The sequence below is a fragment of the Peromyscus californicus genome, unplaced genomic scaffold, assembly GCF_007827085.1.
Source record: "Peromyscus californicus insignis strain IS unplaced genomic scaffold, ASM782708v3 Scaffold_6__1_contigs__length_162567912, whole genome shotgun sequence".
NCBI lineage: Eukaryota > Metazoa > Chordata > Mammalia > Rodentia > Cricetidae > Peromyscus > Peromyscus californicus.
The window spans coordinates 2,757,812-2,778,767 of record NW_026294584.1 but is presented as its reverse complement, the minus strand read 5'-3'; the positions used below and the strand labels follow the sequence as shown (position 1 = coordinate 2,778,767).

The 20,956-nt window shown below is 42.6% G+C and overlaps 1 protein-coding gene across 1 annotated transcript in view; it reads right to left on the bottom strand.

Moving 5' to 3' along the window:
- Fbxl13 (F-box and leucine rich repeat protein 13) overlaps positions 1-20,956 on the bottom strand; it is a 209,224-nt gene that overhangs the window by 117,992 nt on the left and 70,276 nt on the right. Inside the window, exons 9-10 of the mRNA XM_052720972.1 lie at positions 3,957-4,052; positions 517-646 (exon numbers count right to left, since the gene is read on the bottom strand). Coding sequence (XP_052576932.1) covers positions 517-646; positions 3,957-4,052 — 226 coding nt within the window. The remainder of the gene's footprint in view (positions 1-516; positions 647-3,956; positions 4,053-20,956) is intronic.

Here is a 20,956-nt window from a genome sequence, read left to right as displayed (position 1 = left end):
TACAGTCAGTGAAAAGAATTTAGTAAATCTATATGCAGTGAGTGACACAGAAAAAATTTGAAGATAAAGGAAAATGCAAACTGCATGATCTTTATGTTACAAGATGAACCTGTTCTTAAGACCTCCAGGGTTAACAGTGGGAGAAAATGGGAACCAGAAGAGTGTGATGCCAATGCTATTCACTTTAAAATTATATGTCAATGTAATTTTTGAACAACTGACAAAGTAGGGAACCTTTCCATAAGTGAATGATGGTCTGAGGAGGAGGGTAGGCAATGTTGTTCCTGTCTAGTGTTGGGCTTTGTTAAAGTGGGGATATATGCTTACAGTTTTAGCAGACAAACTGATCATACAGACATGAAGTCTAGACAAAAGAAAAAAGTGATCAAGAAGAATGGACAAAGGACAAATTCCCAGAACATACAACCTAACAACACTGAAGTCTCCCCTTAATGCTTTTCTCGCTTTGATTGGACACAGCAGAGCAAGGTAGGCCACTGGTGTGAGCATACTTACTGACTGCTTTCAGAGTTTTTGTTCGGAAGAGACAGCCTCGAAAGTTCAGGCGTAGCACAGTTAGACGCCACCTCTGCAGAGTACTCACTACACATTTATCTGCAATGTTTTTCGTTGTGGAAAAATCAATCTAAAAGGAATAAATAAAATGCATTAAGAAATCAGATCTATTTCATATAAAACTTTTAAACATTTTAAAGCATCAAATGCTACAAGCTCTTCATGGAGTCATTTCCAAATAGAAAAGGAGTCTAAAATGTTTAGAGTTCTCTGATACTCAAATTTCACAAAATAATGACTACACTTGCAAAACACATTTTCAAAAGTATTGGATTTGGCCAATGAAAAATAAAGTGCGCTCAGATAAAAATGTTAAACATGTTTCTTCAGGTTGGGAATCAAACCCCCATACATGCTAGACAGGCACTCTGTCACCGAACTCAATGTACATACAGCATTCAGTCTCTTTGGGAGTTAAGACATACACAGTGGAAAACAGTGAAATCTCATATATCAAAAAGCTGGGAGAGCCCAGAAAATTTGTAACAGAAAGTACTCTTTAAGTTCATATGCTTTTGTGATTATCAGTCAATCCAGTATTTACCCTGACCTGTAAGAATTTACAATAACATGCATATATAAAAGAATGAAGAACAGAATTTTATTAGCAAGAGGAGATGACCTCATGTCTTCTGATGAGACTGATTGAATAAATGGAGAGACTACACACAGCAGAACACTGGGCAGGAGTTGAACTTGGGGCAAAAGAACATAATACAGCAAAAGAATGCCTAAACCAATGCAGCCCAACTACACTACATTCTAACTCAGTCCAGGGACAAAATCCCTGACCTAGGAATTTAATGATAAACTGTGTTTATGAATATTGCCTGATGCCATTCTTTTGATGAGAGTTGACTCTCAGACAGAACTCAAGATTCCATTTTAAAAGAAGCTGGAGAGCAGAGATCCTGTGCCACCAATTAGGAGAAGAGCAAACGGCGGGTGACAGGTTTCTCATTCATGTTTAGTAATTAAGTGCACACTTTGTGGTCAACCAGATGACAGTTGTAATTCTAACCCAGGAACTTACTAATACAAGCAATTATTTAGCTAACTCATTTTCTCCCCTGTCAAATGAGAACCATGGCAATACCTGTCTAGGGGGTGATGTGGGTGAAGTGCCTGCACAGCACCCGCAGTACAGGCTGCACTTAAATTGCAGCTGTTCGTTACTAGTTCAAAAACTATGATCAATCGTCACAGAGTGTGAAGTAAAACACCTTCTCACAGTGCGCAAGGCACATAAACAAGCTGCTTGGTACTGTCAGTGCTCTGCATGCACACAAGACGCCCTTACACACAGCCCAGCGTTTTCTAACATGCACTTCTAGGCACTGTCATGGTCCTAGTCTTTACATGGTCTGTACTCTTTATAGCTGGAAATGAGGAGTCTTGTGGCCACGATAAAAAAGAGGCATACACTGTCCCTTGGTGACTTCTCATGTCTCTTGGATGACACTGTAATCTCAACAACTGGGATCACTTATGCCATCAACCCAGCTTCAGAGGTCATCACTTCCCTGCTGTCTAAAGTTAGTTCACAGCTGACTTCATCACTTTCCCTCATGAGTAATGACCAGAGGACAGATGACACCATGCACTCAGATTGACCTGTGTCCGGTGGCCAGGCACTAGGTACAAAATCTGCTCAACGTTCGTATAGAAGCTAAGAGGAGCGGACGGGGGTGCCAGCAACTACAGACCAAAGTCACCTCCATGACCATGTAGCCCATCAGGACACCATCCAGTCCTGACCGGACTGCTCTGCTCACCCCCTGTGCAGTGCTGCCAAGGAGCTAACAAATCAGAAATGCCTGTCTTGGGTTTTAGTTTAAGAAAGTGATTCTAAAGCCGGACCTGCAGGGACAGTCTGGGAGGATTATAAAGACCGGCTGCTGAGTGAGCGAGTGGGGAGGCCTAAAAATTTGTATCTCCCACAAGCTCTCCGGTGGTGCTGATGCTCTTGGTGTCAGGACCACACTCTGAGAATAGATGGTTTAAAGAAATAAATCTCTTGTATATGTGTTAGCTGTTAAGGGGTGTTCCTTTTAACTTTGGAAAACTCAAAGAGGAAAAGTGAATACAAATGCTCTGGAGGGGAACAAAATAGCACACCACTATTAAAGACTGACCCTGCATAAGCCTGGCAGGCATTAGAAAAGGCAGCACTTTCTCTCAAAGCCCTGTTGGATATAGGTGCAGAAAATACCAGCCCACTGCAGGGAAGAACGGAAGAACAAAGCCAGAGTCGAGAGTGTTCTTGGGTTCTCCTTCCTCTTATTTCTGCTTTTCCCAGAGTCCATATAAACACCTGCTCCCATCAGTTCTACGTGCTCTCAGTCACATACAGTAAGGAAATGCCCTCTTTTTCAGAACTAGCCTTACAGTTATGAGCTATGAAATGGTCATTACAGATCATACACCCCAAAAGCACCCCTCGGAGTATGAAGAGATGGTTCAGTAGTTAAGAGCACTTGCTGCTCTTCCAGAGGAGCTGGGTTCAGTTCCCAGCACCCACACAGTGACTCACAACCTTCTCCAACTCCAATCCCAAAGGATATATTGCCCTCTTCCTGAAGGTTCCAGGCATGCTGTGGTGCATAGACACACATGCAGGCAAAACACCCATACACATAGAATAATTATAAAAACTAATAATAAAGAAAACAATTTTCTTTCTTTTCATTTTTTCCCAGGCCAAAAGTGGAGGATGTTAAGACAGGGTTTCACTATGTAGCTCTGGCTGTCCTGGAACCCACAGAGATTCGCCTGCATCTGCCTCCTGAGTGCTGGGATTAAAGGCTTGCACCATCGTGCCCAGTTCAAATTTTTCTTTCTTAGAAGTTTCCTTTCTCATGGTCAAGAGCTCATGGAGTCTGTGCTCTTCAACCAGAATAAGAACACAAATAATGAAGCCAGACAGTGGTGGCTTTAATCCCAGCACTCAGAAGGCAGAGAGGCAGGCAGACCTCTGTGAGTTCGAGGCCAGTCTGGGCTACAGAGTGAGTTCCAGGAAGGGCTCCAAAGCTGCACAGAGAAACACTGTCTCAAAAAAAAACAAATCAAAACAGAACAACAACAACAACAACAACAAAAAAGGACACAAATAATGAAATAAGGATGAGGTACAACTTATCCAGCAAAATGGGTCTTTGCTTCATTCTAAAAATAATATTCAACATACATATCCCACCATTTAAAATTTAAAATACAGACATATCTCTTAAGATAATGTTATTCTCTATCCTTAGCTCTTTCTCCAGGTTTTCGCTAACCAAACTCAATCAACCAACAAACCAAAAATACAAACAAAAAGTACTTACTGCTGGTGGCCACAGGGGAGGCAGAGAATCGCACCTTCCCACATGTCTACTTACGGCATTCCACAAGAAGCCTCTCTGTGTCATCACCATCCAGGAGCGGTTGACTTGACCGCACATGATCGTATCTCTAAAACTGAGGTACAAGAAAATCTAAATGCAGAGAAAAGAAACAGATGATTTTGAATGATATATGAATTTTGGTATCGATCTTCCATTGTGTGTGTTAGTAATGACAATATCATCCATATATTAGAAAAATAGACAAATACACACAATCCTAGAGACCTACACAAGACAATCTCACCAAGTATGATATGGTCAATACACTGGATGTGATGGCACATATCTGTAATCCCATTACTTGCAGATACAGGAGGATTGTGAGTTTCAGGGCCTGGGATGTATATTGAGACACCTCTCTTTCAATAAATAAATAAATGAATGAAGAAATAAACCTTCTCTTTTCTCCCATAAAAGTCACATGGCTACCCTGTAGGAAGCACCTCAGAGATGTAGCCATATATCTAGGTCATAAAAATCAGAGACCCAAGGCCTCATCCAGCCCTTGGAGAGGAATATTACAAGAAACCCAGACTCTCTCTTTCATTTATAAGGACTCTGAAATTTCAAGGGGGATGTCCTGGTAGTCCAGGGTAAATGCCCCATCTCAAGACCCTTAATCACATCTGAAAAAAATTATTTTGCCATGTAAGGTAGCAAATTCAAAGATTCTTGAGACTAGGAAGGTGATATATTTGGGAGGCTCTGTCTATTATGCTAGTAATAACAAACACTAAAGTTAAAAGAGCAGTGAAGAAAATGCAGTTGAGGACACTTTAATTCTATTTGTTGTACTTTGCTGACTAAACCGGGTGGTGAGCACATGGCTGCTCATTATATTTCTTTGCATGTCTGAAATAGCTTATGATCTCACTTTTGAATAAAATACATAGGAATAAATTCAAGTAAGGCAGAGGAAGGGTGGTGAGTAAACTGAAACTAATGAAACACTGGAAACTGAGGACGATGGAATAAATAGAACAACAGTCCATGTCTGTGAACTGAAAGACACAATAATAACATAAAAGGAACTAAATCAGATTTTTACAACTGCCCATGACATAAACACTAAATACACACAATCCTAGAGACCTATACCAGACAATCTCACCAAGTATCCAAAGAACAGATGTTACGAACAGTAAAAATATCAAGATGTCAATTCTATCTCAAGTCTACAGATTCATTAAATAATGTCAACTTTCCAAAGGCTCCATTTGTAGAAATGGAAGCCAGTCCCGCTGGACTGCACCTCACCTCTCCCGGGTCCTGTAATCAATCCCTTTACTGGTTGTAAGTTACCCCAAAATAAACCTCCTTTTTAACTATGTGGAGTTGCCTTGTTAAACTAGGGGGCTCCACATTTCAGTGTAGAATAAGCCATTTCAGACCTACACTCTATCACAAACCTCTATTTTCTCCTAAGGAATGGAGCCATGTTACATACTATATAAAGAATTTTCAAATGTACATGTGCAATAACCTTTGGAAATACTAGAAATTAATTCCACATGCAATACTGGCTGTTGCCAATATAGTTCACGGGAAGAACACTGGGGTGAGGAACTAGACTTTCCAACTTAATTCCATAGATAATCACCAGTTGGATTATTTTGTCTAAGTCAGAAAAGTGACAAGATGGGGCACAGAGAAAAAGAGGAGTTTTAAGAAAATTGTACACCAGTAAAGTCTACAAGGTAAGAGGTTATCGATTCTGTTAATGTCTCAGCTCCCACTCTATGCCTGAGGACTAGGGGGGTCTCAGGAGACCAAAGAGCATCCAGAGATTCATCAATAATGTAGCGAGAAAGGGGAATGGGAGGACCCACCTCAAGAGAAATAGAGGGATGTAACAAGAAAACAAAAGATGAAAGGGGAAACTCCTGAGCCTCTAGTAGGGTGAGAACAACAAAGAACCCATGGGCACAAGGAAGCCAGCACACCAGGAGACTGAAGTGGATCCAGTGATGTTGGATCCAAGTCAAGGTTACAGAGGCAGCTGCAAGAGTCAACCAAAGGTCTGAGACTCTTTGAGCCTGTAACCCCCTCCTCCCCTTCCAGACTTCCATGGACTTGCATGGAGAAGAGTGAAGCTCCCAGAAGATAACCAGAACACACTGGGGATGGCAGTTTGTAGAATGTGGGCAGTACACCGAAGCACCAGAAGTACACCAGGTAACTGACCTTAAACAACAAAATCGGGGTCAGATTTCAGCTTTCTGTAGACAAAGACCTCTAGATCAGGAGCTCTATGATTTTAAGATTCTATGACTCTCTGCTACCTAAAAGATACAATATTCTTCCTGTAGAAAAGAATGTGCGGTGTTCATAAAGACTAATTCTCTTCTCCCATACTCTGGAACTAGCTTGGTATCAGGGTATCAGCATGTGTTCCACATGAGACCAGCAAGAAGAACTGAGGAGAAGCTGAGCAGTCACCATACACTGTCGTAGAATCCAGCTCACTAGAGAAGAACTCCAGGACACAGATGTGTCCTCTGGCAGTGCCAGAACCCCTCCTTATTGTTAGACTGCCTGGTTACTAATGCACAGCATGTGAAAAATCTTGCTTGTGAACACAATAAAAGACAAACAAATCCAGATGCAACCGGCATTGTAGATGGAGAAAACATACAGTATAAATCTTCAAAATTCGGCATAATTCATCCATCTCAGAGTTAAAGGACTGTGGGCACCGACAAACAACGGTTGCAACGTCTCCTCAGTATAGAGCCATCTGCCATGTCTGCTCTCCATTGCTGCCATACAATGGACAAAGAAAAGAGCCTTTAGGAGGAGTTTGACTTACTTGTCCTATCACAGACCATCACTGACAGAAGCAGATGGGAACTGAAGCAGAGACCATGGAGGAATACTGCTGACTGGCTTGCACCCCATAGTTTCTCAGTCTGCTTTCTTACACTAGGAGAGTCACATGCCCAAGAGCAGCTCCACCCATAGTGGGCTGGGCCCTCCCACATCAATCATTAATCAAGAAAATGCCCCTCAGACTTGTCTACAGACAGCCCCTTGACAAGCACTCCTTCTCCCCAGATGACTCTAGCTCGTGCCAAGGTGACAGACTAACCAGCAGGGTACACAAACCCACACCAGTCAAGGCATTCCACGGGAACCCAGCGCTCCAGCTACTCAGTCAGATTGATGAAGAATTCCCATCGATTTCTTAAGTCTTGTAAAATATGAAGAGGAAGAGATGAAAAATGAAAAAAAAATTCTATGGAAATCCTTTTGCCAAGCAGGAAGTTCCTTTGACAGTTGGATCCAATGGCTGACTGGGTAGGTGGGCCTATGAGTGACTTCTGCCACCAAGAAACTCAAAGGGAAAAACATAGAAAAACATAGAAAAACTCCTTTTTCTTGGTGGAAAGAAAGCAAAATGTAATAAAACATGAAAATGTCAGCTTGGGCCCACAGCCTGTCAGGTGCCACAGCCTGAATCATTATACCTGGGGATACCAGGATGGAAACAATGATGGCGGGGAGGGACCTGAGTCCCTGCCCCTTCCTAGAGCCGTTAGGTGGAGCTGGGCAAAGAGACACTGGCTGTGTGTGTGTGTGTGTGTGTGTGTGTGTGTGTGTGTGTGTGTGATGAACCAAGGTGTCAAGGCTCAAGCAAAGTGAGGAGACTCTGAGTGTCCCTTGGGAGACTGTACTATTAATGGCTGCCTTTCAGTGGAAGGAGGTGGGTCCGCCCTAGATGGTAAGGGCATGGTATGGAATGTGGGAGGCCAAACTGCATGAGGGGGATGATCTGGCAGGGGGGTTAGAGGTTAAGTAAATAGAAAAGTGATCTCATCAAGGAGAGGGGAGGCCAGGGACCCCAGAAAGAGTATAAAGCAAGAGGAAAGATGGTGGGGTTTGGCAGGGTGAGGGATGAATGCCCTTGTGTCATGAGGGGCTAGTTTATACTGTATGCCAGGAAGAGATCATGATAAGGGGAACATTTGCCTAGCAAATGTAACAGGAAATGAATGGTTGGTATCTATGTGGTAAAAAATCACCTGAATAAAAGTATCAGAAAGTTTGGAGGAGGTTTCATTCCCTAGGGAGCATTTCAAAGTATGAAAAAGAATACTAGAAGGCACCTTGATGTACTACACTAGAATTGGGTATAGCCAGAACTTTAATATATAAAGCACTGCTTCTGATCAAGAAATTTACTTTACAGCAAAAAAAAAAAAAAAAAAAAAAAAAAAAAATGCCACAGTGGCCCTAAGTTTGCGAGATCTGCGCTCTCACCACCCAGTGCAGCTAGTTCAATGCAATAGTAGAATGGGATTGTGGAGACTCAGTTTCAGTGTCAAGACAGGTGACAACACCTAGTTCAAGGTTCTCTAAAAGGCTGCATGTGGTCAGTGTGGTGGTTTGAAAGAAAATGGTCCCTGAAGGGAGTGGCACTATTAGGAGATGTGGCTTTCTTGGAGGAAGTGTGACACTGTGGAAGCAAGCTTTTAGGTTTCATATATGCTCAAGCCACACCCAGTGAGTCAGTTCACTTCCTGTTGCCTTTGGATCAAGATGTAAGGACTCTCAGCTCCAGCACCCTCTGCCTACATGTTACCATACTTCCCATCATGACAATAATGGACTAAACCTCTGAACTGTAAGTGAATGTTTTCCATGGTCATGGTATCTCTTCCCAGCAATAAAAACTCTAACTGAGATGGTCAGGGATGGAAATGATGGTAACAGATTCACTGCTTCCCTTTGTAACCAACCAGCAAACCTTTGCTTCTCATCCCCATGATCTGATGCAGCTGACTTGATGTAAAGAAGAGTGTGTCAGGAATATAAGACACCCTGTGGCCATCTCCAGCGTTACCATGCCCTGCAATGGTAACCCAATGGAAAATGACAAGGACCCAATCTACGAACTCCAAATGACCCAGGCCCTTCAGGAATGACAAAGGTTTAGCTTACTGCACCAGGCTAGGAACCACAACCACCTGAGGTGCTCATTGAAGACAAAGTGAGCTCAGACTTAGTGGGAAAAGGTGTGGGAAATACCAGCTACAACCTCATGGTCAGTTACTCCGACTCAATACATCTGTCAGTCAGGCTTTTCATCATGGAAAGGATTAAATTGCTCATGATTTTAGTCTATGGCCAGTTTACTCCATTGACGTGGCCCGGCTGAGGCATCTCAGTGACAAGAGTGCAGTGTGGAACAAGGATCTCACCACTTGGTGGTCAGAAAGAAGAGGCGGGGAGTCCAGGACCAGATATAGCCCCAGACCTACGAATGAAACTGTACATCATCTCCTAATAATGACATCAAATTACAAACCCACCAGTGAATTAACACACTGATTATGTCAGCCTCAAGATGTAATCATGACTAGCTTAATGGCTGGATCAAGTTTTTAACACATGGGCCTTTGGCGGGAGGCAGGGGAATACATAACATCTGAACCTTAACATTATGAATATATATTAAATTGTCTACATCTTTTTAATTTATGTATATCTCCAATATCTTTTCTCTCTCTTTCCCCCATATATGTGTAATATCAGATACACTTTCATCAGTTCTTATTAGGATTTTTAATTTTACATATTAAAGAGTAAGGTAAACATACTCAATATTTTATCTACTTTTTCTAGAAAGAAGTTATATATCCATTTACATATAGGTTAATTGTGTCATCTTAGGAAGATTTATTACCTTGCTATTGCCTATAATTAGAGATAAGGAGATTTATACGGATTATCAGTTGTCAGAGGTGGATTTATGATGGTTAATTCTATGTGTCAATTGAGTGGGTCATGGGGTAAACATTATTTCTGGGTATGTCTGTGTAGGTGTTCTAAATGAGATTAACGTTTAAATCAGGCTGGGGGAAAAAAAAAGATTTCCTTTCAGAATGCCAATGTGTTTTACCCAAGCCACTGTAGGCATGATGAAAACAAAAGACTCATCAGGACTCACCCCTCCTTCTCCCTCGCTCTCCCCCTCTCTCTTCTAAGCTTTGATATGAGTCTTGCCCTGCCTTTGGACTCACATTTGTGTGGAGTTTACAACATGAATACTCTTGGTTCTCAAGCCTCCAGACTTACACTGTAATGGTATCACTGGTTCTCTTGGATTTCCAACTGGACAAATGAAAGTTCTTAGGACTCATAGCCTTCACAGTTACATGAGCCACCTCCTCAGAGTGCATACATGTACACACACACTCACCAGTTATTGGTTTGTGTGTTAACTTTTTTTTTAATCACTGTGACAATATACCTAAAAAAATGTCAACTTGAAGGAAACATTTATTTTAACTCAGAAGAAAGGTTTATTATAACTCATAGCTACAGTCTATAGTCATTTGACTGTGTTGCTTCTGGCCTGTGGTGAGGCAAAGGAAACAATCTTTACTTCATGATGGCAGGAGAAGGAGAGCAAGGAGGATGGAGGGAGGGGGGAGAGAGACAGAGACAACACCAAACCCTTTGAAGGTATGTTCCCAATGTACCTCCATCAACTAGGTCTCAATTCTGAACAGCTCATTAAGATTAATCCATTGGTAAAGTTAGAGTCCTCGTGATCCAGTCACCTCTCTGAAAACTGCATTGAGGTCCAAGCCTCCAGTAAACAAGTCTTTGAGCAGTATCTCCTATCTCAAGCACAACATTCTTTCTGGGAAGAACCCAGATTAACATAGGATCAAAATATACAGAATAAACAAACATGAAGGAGGAGCTTTAAAAAAAAAAAGGCCTGGGAAAAATAAAGTGGCATCTTAAAGCTGGGGACATAATTTAAAAAAAAAAAGGGAGGAGGGGGTCCTAGAGAAAAGGGGGAGGGGTCCTAGAGATATACACAGCAAATTTCTTTCTGGGGGATAAAAGAGAGTCTTAAAGAAAACATCTCTGAATGTAATTTCAAAAATGGTAATAGTTTTTATTAAATATAATTAATGTGCATTAATTCATATTGATTGCTATCCTTGATCTTGGATTTATTAGCCCTTAGAACTGTGAGAAATAAATTTCTGTTATTTCTAAGCCCTCCAGTCTATGAGCCTGTAGATCTATAGTGGGCCAAATGGACCAAGTTTTGGAAACTGTCTTCTAGGTACAGTACATCTCTGAGAATAAGCGTAAATTAGGGAAGTTGGGGGAAGACTGGAAAGTTAGGCATTAATCATCAGTTTTTCTGTTTGATACCATAAACATGAGAAGTGCGTGCTAGTTACTGTCCTCGTTAGAGCTACTGTTGCTTCAGTGAAACACCACGACCACAGCAAGTTGGGGAAGAAAGAGTTTATTCAGCTTATACTTCCACATCATTGTCATCATTGAAGAAAGTCAGGACAGTCACATAGGGTAGGATCCTGGAGGCAGGGGCTGATGCAGAGGCCATGGAGGGGTGCTGATTACTGGCTTGCTCCTTATGGCTTCCTCAGCCTGCTTTTTTATAGAACCCAGGACCACCAGCCCAGGGATGGTACCACCCACAATGGGCTGGGCCCTCCCCCATCAATCACTAATTAATAAAATGCCTTCCAGGCCGATCTTATGGTGGAAATCCTCAGTGAGGTTCCCTCCTTTCCAGTAACTCTAACTTGTTAAGTTAGATATGGAACTAGCCAGCACAGTTACATTATTTTATTTTTGAAACACAGTCTCACCATGTCGCCGTGGCTGGTATGGAAAATTGTATACATTCTTAGAATACTACTTCTGCATCATAAATAGAACATTAAACAATAACCTCTATAGAATATCCTAGTTTGGACAAGCAGAACAAGATAATGGCTAAGAATAGAGCAGGTGCTATATCAGTATTTAACACTTTAAAAGAATAAGGTTAAATAGAATGTACAATTAATCCATGGTGGCAGATTGTTTAACCATTAAGCATTTTATCCTTGGAAGTTTTATTTCTTTGAGATATTATTAAAATTCCCTCTTAAATGTCTGGAAATCAAGGTGGTGTTATTTTTTTTTTTTTGGCATTAGATACTGAATTTTTTTTTTTTGGCATTAGATACTGTTAGAAATAGTTACTTTAAGCAGAAAACTTTTGACTTTATACTGGACAAAGTCTTTTTAATTTTGAATAAAAAGAAGGGTTCCATTAACCCACCAAGGTTTACTTTTTTGAGCAAAATTTTATTTCAAATAAATGAGTGTTTGTAGACCTTGAACACAAATACCTCCTAGAAGAGTTTGTTATGTGAAGTGAATGAACCTGTTGTGATGGAATATGCTAGAAGGACACACTGAAGAGATGTAGGCAGGGGGTCACAAGTTTTAACCCATCCTGGGCTACAGCTTTGGAGCCAGTGAGATGGTGCTGCAGGTGAAGGCTCTGCTGCGAAGCCTCACACCTGAGTTCCATCCCTGGACCCAGATGATGGAAGAAGAGAAGCAACTCCTGCACATTGTCCACTGGCCCTCACATGCTGTGACACACGTGACTCCCCCATCACTGGGGTGTGAAGTACTGCTTGGAAGAGGAATGAAGTTTAGTGACGGAACTGGAAGATGAATTAGAAAATGAAACAGGTCAGCAACATTGTAGGAAAGAAGAAACCAAAACAAAGAGGAAGAGAGCTGAAATGTACCATGGTGTGCATTCACTCCGCCATAGAGACAAGCAGCCCAAGAACACAGTGGGCACTCCGTGGGACTCAGATCCTAAGGACTTGGGGGTCTCAGCACAGCATACTCTCCACCCAGCATTGTTTTGCCCAAGAACCTCATTTTGGAAACAGCGTTATGAAGCAATCCTCCACAAGAAAGCAAACCAGAACTGATGCTACAACTTAAGTGGTCTAGGTATCTCCAGCTGAAAGAATGTGCTTCCCACGCAAGAGGATTAACTTGAATCTTGGTACCCAAGAGACACCCAAGGATGCTGCTCCTCCCATTGATTCTGACTCTGTGTTGAGTAATAAATCATATGGTTACATGTTTCTGTGTTGTGTATAGTTTCCTCTCACAACAGGACCAGAACACAGGGAGAGTTCAGTTGTTAAGTGCATACATGATCCAGGTAAGCTATCATCTAGAGATCATCTCCCCTGTCCTTCTAAAGGTTTGGCCAGCTCAGAATGGGGGATAAACATGGCCCAACCAACATGAGGAACCAACACATTCCAAATTCTTAAAAGGTGGCAACTGAGAGAGTGTTAGGGATGGAGACACAGGAATGAGACTAGAAACTATCACAGAACAACTGAATGAAGTGGGAACTAGTGAGTAAAAGAAATTAGAAAATAAGATAGTAACCATGCTTAAATTCCATGAATGTAGCAAAAAGAACCAGGGACAAAACATACTGAGGAAGCACTTTATTTACTTTGATATAAAAACAACTTTCTAATTATCTAATCCTTCCCCAAATGGAACAGAATGTCTTTCAGTTAACAGACTCCCCAGCATAGAAAGCACCAGACCAGAGCTGCATAAACATTACTTTTAATGGAGACACTTCATTCCTTGACCTCCTCTGTCCATCTGGAAACAGTTCAGTAACGCTGTGCATCTCTCTCTCCATCCCCAACTCCTCCCCTAAAAGGTGGATACCCAATTATAAAGTTTGGGGGGAAGAACCAGGACAACAGCTCTGGTCCTGCTCCATGCTACTCTAATCTGAATGAAGGATGAATGCATCTGGTCTGCCCTGGGAGAGTCTACAGGTGCTCAGCTGTGCAGTGACCAAAGGGTGAAATTTTCCTGATTTGTGAAGGTAGGAATTAAGTCCCAGTCCTGGTCACTGGGCCTATGCCACCATCTCGTAGAAACTGGATCTGCCCATTTTCCAGCTTTCTACTCCACACTTGGTTCCAGACGCAGATGAAAACAGCTCTATATTGCTCTCTAAAACTTAAAGAATATCTGTAAAGATACTGTCCTGGCAGAGAGATTGGACATGTAACTCTAAATATGTTCTTTATGTATAATTCTGCAACCCTATACATTTTCAGCTATTTCTGGGACTTCCTAACTTAATTCTTCATTGTGATTTAAAATTCAATGATTCCAAAATTATATTCCTCTATTCCTCAAACCAGTTTACTTATCAAATATTGCTGTACATCAGATGTATCTCAAACCTCACATTCTAGATTTAAATACTTAAAATTCCAAAGTGCTTGTGGAGTTAGAAATCAACATCATCATTATAAGTATTGAAAAAGCCTCACTGTCATAACTGAAGTTTTTCTGTGTCCCACCCTTTAGCATGGATCTTAAAGGTCTTATTAAAAACAAACCCGGAGCCAGGTATTGGGGTAAATACTGGAAGATCAGAGAAGCAGAACAAGCCACAGCCACCTCACCTTGCCAGTTCCCCAGCTGATCCTGTTTCCTCAGACTGGAAGCTTCTGAGTCCTCATCCAAAATGGATCTCAGCTGAACTGTGCTGCTCAAATCCTAAAAGCTTAACCAGCTTAGTTCCTGGTTTTCACACCTTCTATACCTTTCTGATTTCTGCCCTCACTTCCTGGGATTAAAGGCTCACTTCTTGGGATTAAAGGCGTGAGTCACCATGCCTGGCTGTTTCCAGTGTGGCTTTAAACTCACAGAGATCCAGATGGATCTCTGCCTCCCAAGTGATAGGATTAAAGGCATGTGCGCCACCATTTTCTGACCTCCATATCAAGTGGCTGTTCTGTTCTCTGACCCCAGATAAGTTTATTAGGGTATACAATATTTTGGGGAACACAATACCACCACACCACCCAGTATGCAGCTGCTCAGACCCAAGTGAACACACAGAGGCTTATATTAATTAAAACTGCTCAGCCATTAGCTCAGGCTTTCCACTGACTAGCTCTTACATTTAAACTCAGCCCATTTCTGTTAATCTATATGTTGCCACGTGTTCTGTGGCTTTACCTATGTGTCATTACATGCTGCTCCCTGGATGGTGGGCTGGCATCTCCTGACTCAGCCTTCCACTTCCCAAACACTGTGACTACTATGACCTAATGAGAATATAGAGGAAAGGGCCACGGTCAACATCTGGGGACAGTCAGTCAGCTCAAGTGTGCTGGGATTGGGAGCATGAAATAGCATGAAGAAGAGAAGAAATTCCCAGAGAATAGAACTAGACATTTTCATGGCAAAACAAATAAAAAAGAACATTTCAAGAAAGGAGCATAATCAAAGATGAATAAATAGGCAATGAGCATCTAACCATTGTGCACTCAAAGCAACTAAAACTCTGTCTCCAAGCCTAGCAATACAGATACTAAGAATTATCTCCTGACTCTGGGGCACACAAACTGAGGGAGAAAACAGATCAAAGGAAGACCCCATCTGGAAGAAATCACATCCAAGCTGGGTCTGAGCAGGACCAAGGTTGATGAGGAAGGGGCAGAAGGGGAGTGCTACACAGAGAAGTAGTGGTGGGCAAAGCCATACAGCCAGAGAATATATCTTCTACTTGGATAACTGAGGGACACAGCAGGACTGACAGCCAAGGGTTCTAGTGGGGAAGCAATGAGACTGGATCTCAGAGGCAGTCAGGGGCTAAAACAGGACCAGCCTCATACAAGGAGAGCAGAAAACACTCTTTTACTGTTTCATTTATTTCTTTTAGAGAGGTGCATGTATGGAGATCACAGGACAACTTGCAGGAGTAAGTCCTCTACTTCTGTGGGTCCTCTGAGATCTAACTCAGGTAGTCAGTCTGAGAGGCAAGTGCCTTTACCCATGGAGCCATCATCTTGTTGGTGCCAGAAGACACTCTTAACCAGGGAAGTGATGGGAACAAATTTGAAGAACTCTGGTGGGCAAATGAAAAAGGTAGATGTTGAAAGACCAATGAAAGAGTCTCAATAATACCAATGAGTTAGAGGCAATGAAGAGGAAAAAAAGAAAGTGAGATTAAAAAGAAAAGAAAATGTAACAAGGAACACAGAGCAGAAGCCAAAGACCATTTCCAAATACTTGCTGAGTCAGGTGAGTAGACAAGGGTGCCACTCTCTACAAACAGGATGAATGAGAGAGAGCACTGGACAGGATACAGGAGAAAGGAAAGGATGCATTCCATTTCAGAAACAATGAGTTGTGCCACTGGAACACCCAGATAGAGGCTGTTCAAAGCAGTCTTTGAGTGAGTCTGTGGGCCGGTGGGAGGTGGTGTCAAGAAGTTTGACAGCATAAAAGCCTGAGAAATGTTTTTTTAGGAAAAGAGTCAGTTCAACACATTTATAGCACTGAAGGAAAAATTCATAGAAACAAACTGAAGCTGATGGGCCAGGGAAGGTGTGGGAAGTGGTGTTGGCAATTCAACTACAGTACAATCAAAGAATAATCTTCTGAACATAAAGCATGCACTTGGGAGTTAATTGATAAATTGCTTCAGTACAGATCACAAGGCAACTAAAACAGATGGTAAACTGCTAAAGTGAACTAATTTCCATCAGCCATTTAAATGTAACACTGTATAGTGTGGAAAGAAAGTCACAGAGTGAGGCTTCAGGAAGTGAGTCAGGCACTGGGGGCGAGCCATGCCTGTAAGTCAGTAGAGAAGCTGTTCCTGACGCCTTCCTTCCTGGGCAGGCCATGCTCCACTCGCCCTGAGTGCCTCACCACCCTTCCGCTCCATCTGGTCTGGGATTCTCTCCACACTTTGTTTCATACCCAAGTCCTTTCCTTGGCATGCCCGCTGGCACTGCCCTCCCACTGGTTCCTACAGAAATGCCCTGCCTCCAGACTTCATCCACTTGCCCTCTACATGGCAGGTGAAACTGGCCAGGTGGACTGGCCAAAATCATGAGCTCCAGGTTTGGCATGGGACCTTGTCTCAATAATAGTGATCAAGGAAGACACCCAATGTCAACTTGAGGCCTACATGCACACACACACCAGCACACATATAGGTCCACATACATATGCACACACAAAACACAACACATATGCACTGACACATGGGTGAAAAAGCATACACACATACATACACAACATATACACTCAAAACAATTTAATTCTCAGTGGCATGTTTTTGTGTGCTTGTTGATATGTTTGCTACTTGACTCATCTCAAAATATAAACGCACAGGAGCAAAGCTGTTTTCCCTAACCTGCTGCTTTTTCTCAGCATCCAAAAGAAAGCCCTATGTACTGTGTGCATCCTTAGATAGTTACAAGTAAATGATCAAATCTTCATTGCTTGTGACAGTCTCCTGGGTACTAGAAGTAAAGAAGCAATAAGTTAAAAAAAAAATGCCAAGGAGAATACACAGGCCCGCTTTCAGCACTAGGCAGTTGGGCTCTATATGGTGAGCAAATGTATGGTGTGATATGGGAGAGAGACAAAACGGTTCATTTCCTGTGGACAGAGGCCTATCTGAAGAGGTGAAAGCAGTGAGGAGCGGGCTGAGGTGGGTGGCTTCATTGCTACCCAGGGCCCTGGGCTGCTGCATCGCTCATGTCTGGGTTTATGGTGCTGCTGCTATTTCAGTGGAGGTCTGTGTTGATGTTCATAGCTCCTGAGAGCACCAAAGGCCAAGAGGAAAAGGATGTCGAGTTGGCCCAGCTCCTCACTGGCTGCAATACTAGGGAGAACTGGTCCTGCCCCTCACCTGCTGCAGCACAGTAGAGCTGACCCTTTTGGCAGGTTGGGCAGGTGGGGAATGGGGAGTTCAAGTGAGTCAGCCCTAAGGGCATGAGAGTGGGATAGCTGCTACCACCCCCCTTGTCTGCAGTGGTGAGGGCAAAGGAAATATGCCCTCCCCCTGGCCATCTGCAGCAGGTGAGGGAGCAGACCCTCCCCTTTACCAGCTGCAGTACTCAAGAAAGCAGGCCCTATACCTCATGTGGGCAGCACCATAAAGCTGACCCTGTTGGGGGTAGGGTAAGCAGACCCCAAAACATGAGTGTGGGAGGGTGAGGGAGAGATGCCTTCCCCCTCTTACTACCTGTGGCAGTGGAAAAGCTGACCCTGAGATCATAAGAGCAGGAGGGCTGCTCCTGCCCCTCACCAGCTGCAAGACTCAGAAAAGCAGGCCTGCACTTCACCTGGGCAGCACAGTAGAGCTGACCCTGTTGGCAGGGTGCAGTTGAGCCAGCACCAAAGGTGTGAGAGTGGGAGAACTGGCCCCACTACTGTCTGTCATGTGGAGGTGTGGACGGGAGAGATATGCCCTCCTTACCCCTCACCCCTCAATGCCTATGACAGATGAGGGACCTGACCCTCCCCCTTATCAGCTGCAGCACTCAGGAGAGTAGCCCCTCACCTTGCCTAGGCAACACAGAGCTGGCCCTGATAGTATAGGAGTGGGACAGCCGACCCTGAGAGCATGAAAGCAGGAAAACCAGCCCAACCCCTTGCTCATTGCTGCATAGGGTGAGCTAGCTGGGGCAATGCAGGAGAGCTCATCCTGGTGGTGAGGATGGGATAGCTAGCAGGCTGACCAACTACCCAGGCCCAGAACTAGGGTTATGAGTTGGCCCACCCCAACATCCATCCCATCTGTGATCTGTTGGAGTACACGAAGGGACTGGTCCTGCAGACCCAAAGCTGCAGGATCTCCATGACACGGGGCAATAGCAGGATAACCAAGAGGAGTCCTAGTGAGGGCCCAGCATCAACAGTGTAGCAGAAACCAGAGGTCTCGAACCAGACCAATGACTCTTTGCAATGAACACTGGCAAGTAAAGATATACAGACAAAAGAATTTCCTGCATGACTCACTGTGTCTCATGTCAGCTTACATGATGAGATTTTTTTCCTTTTTAAGAAATATTTTCAGCTCTTATTTTCTTTTCAATTTTAGTTTATTTTATTGGGGGAGGGGTTGGGATCAAGATGCATGATGTAAAAAAAACATAAAGACGATCCCTACCCCAGTTGCCAGTCAGCAGGGAAGACTCCTGCAGGCAGGCTCCCCCACCAAAACCACCCATCAGACCCAGCAATCTACAAGACCCATGCCCTACCCCAATACCCATCCCCCTGCAACATCAGTGGCTTCCTGAGACATAGAATCTGCCAGCTCTGACTGGACCAAGAGCCCTGATAAGTCCAAGAGTGGCTCCCTGGGCCATAGAATCAGCTAGCTTGGATTGGACCAACAGCAACTCCCTGAGACACAGAATCTGGCAGCTCCAATTAGACCAAAAGCTAAGATTGGACCCAGAGGGGGCCCCTGAGACACAGACACACCAAGCACAGATTGGACCAATAGCAGCTGGCTCAGACACAGGCACCTCTTGCACCTAGTGGAGGAAGAGATGGGTAGATGCCAGTGCAAAAATACATACAACAACATAAAGAGCAATATGGCATCACCAGAATCTAGTGGTTCTACAATAGAAAGACCTGAACATCACAATGTAGAAGAAGCAGAAGAAAACTATCTTAAAAAATAACTTCATGAAGATGCTAGAGGTCTTTAAAGAGGAAATGAAAACTTCCCTTAAAGAAATTGAGGACAAGACAAAAAACATGGAGGAAATCAATAAATCCCTTTAAGAAAGCCAAGAAAGCCACGAAAAAGCTATTATACATGTGAAAAAAACAGTTCAAGACCTGAAAAGTGAAATAGAAACAATGAAGAAGACACAAACAGAGGGAATACTAGAAATAGAAAATCTGAGAAAATGAACAGGAAACACAGATACAAGCATAACCAACATAATACAAGTGATGGAAGAGAGAATCTCTGGTGTATAGGTTACAATAGAGGAAATAGATTTGTCAGTCAAAGAAAATACCAAAGCCAAAAAAGTCATAACACAAAATGTCCAGGAAATCATGGACACCATGAAAAGGCCAAACCTAAGAATAATAGGGATAGAAAAAGGAGAAGAATACCAACTCAAAGGCACAGAAAATATATTCAACAAAATCATGGAAGAAAACTTTCCCAACTTAAAGAAAGAAATACCTATGAAGATACAAGAAGCTTATAGAATAACAAATAGACTAGACCCCCAAGGAAAGTCCCCTTGCCACATAATAATTAAACCACTAAATGTACAGAATAAAGAAAGAATATTAAGAGCAGCAAAGAAAAAAGGCCAAGTGACTTGTAAAGGCAGACCCATCAGAATAATACCTGACTTCTCAATGGAGACTTTGAAAGCCAAAAGGTCCTGGACAGATGTAATACAGACACTAAGAGACCATGGATGCCAGCCTAGAATAATATACCCAGCAAAACTTTCAATCACCATAGATGGAGTGAACAAGACATTCCAATAAAAAACCAGATTAAACAATACCTATCCACAAATCCAGCCCTACAGAAAGCACTAGAAGGAAAATTCCAACCTAAGGAATATAATATAACTACAAAAACACAGGTAATAGATAACCCCACAGCAGTAAATCCCAAAGAAGGGAAATATACACACACTACCACCAAAAGATAACAGGAATTAACAATCACTAGTCATTAATATCCCTTAACATCAATGGACTCAATTCTTCTATAAAAAGACAGAGGCTAACAGAATGGATATGAAATCAGGATCCATCCTTCAGCTGCATACAAGAACCATACCTCATCTTCAAAGACAGACACTGCCTCAGAGTAAAAGGCTGGGAAAAGTCTTTCCAATCAAATAGTCTTAAGCAACATGGCATAGCTACCCTAATATCTAACAAAATAGACTTCCAACTAAAATCAGTCAAAAGAGATCAGGAAGGACATTACATCCTCATCACAGATCCACCAAGATGAAATTTCAATTCTGAACATTCATGCCTCCAAAACAAGGGCAGCCACATTTGTAAAAGAAACATTACTAAAGCTTAAATCACACATCAAACCCCACACATTAATAGTGGGAGACTTCAACACCCCACTCTCACCACAGGACAGATCTGCCAGCTTGAAACTTAACAGAGAAATAAGGGACCTAACAGATGTTATGACTCAAATGGAGCTAATAGATATCTACAGAACATTCCACCCTAACAAAAAAGAATATACCTTCTTCTCAGCACTGCATGGAACCTTCTCTAACATTGAATACATACTCAGTCACAAAGCAAATCTCAACAGATACAAAAAAAAT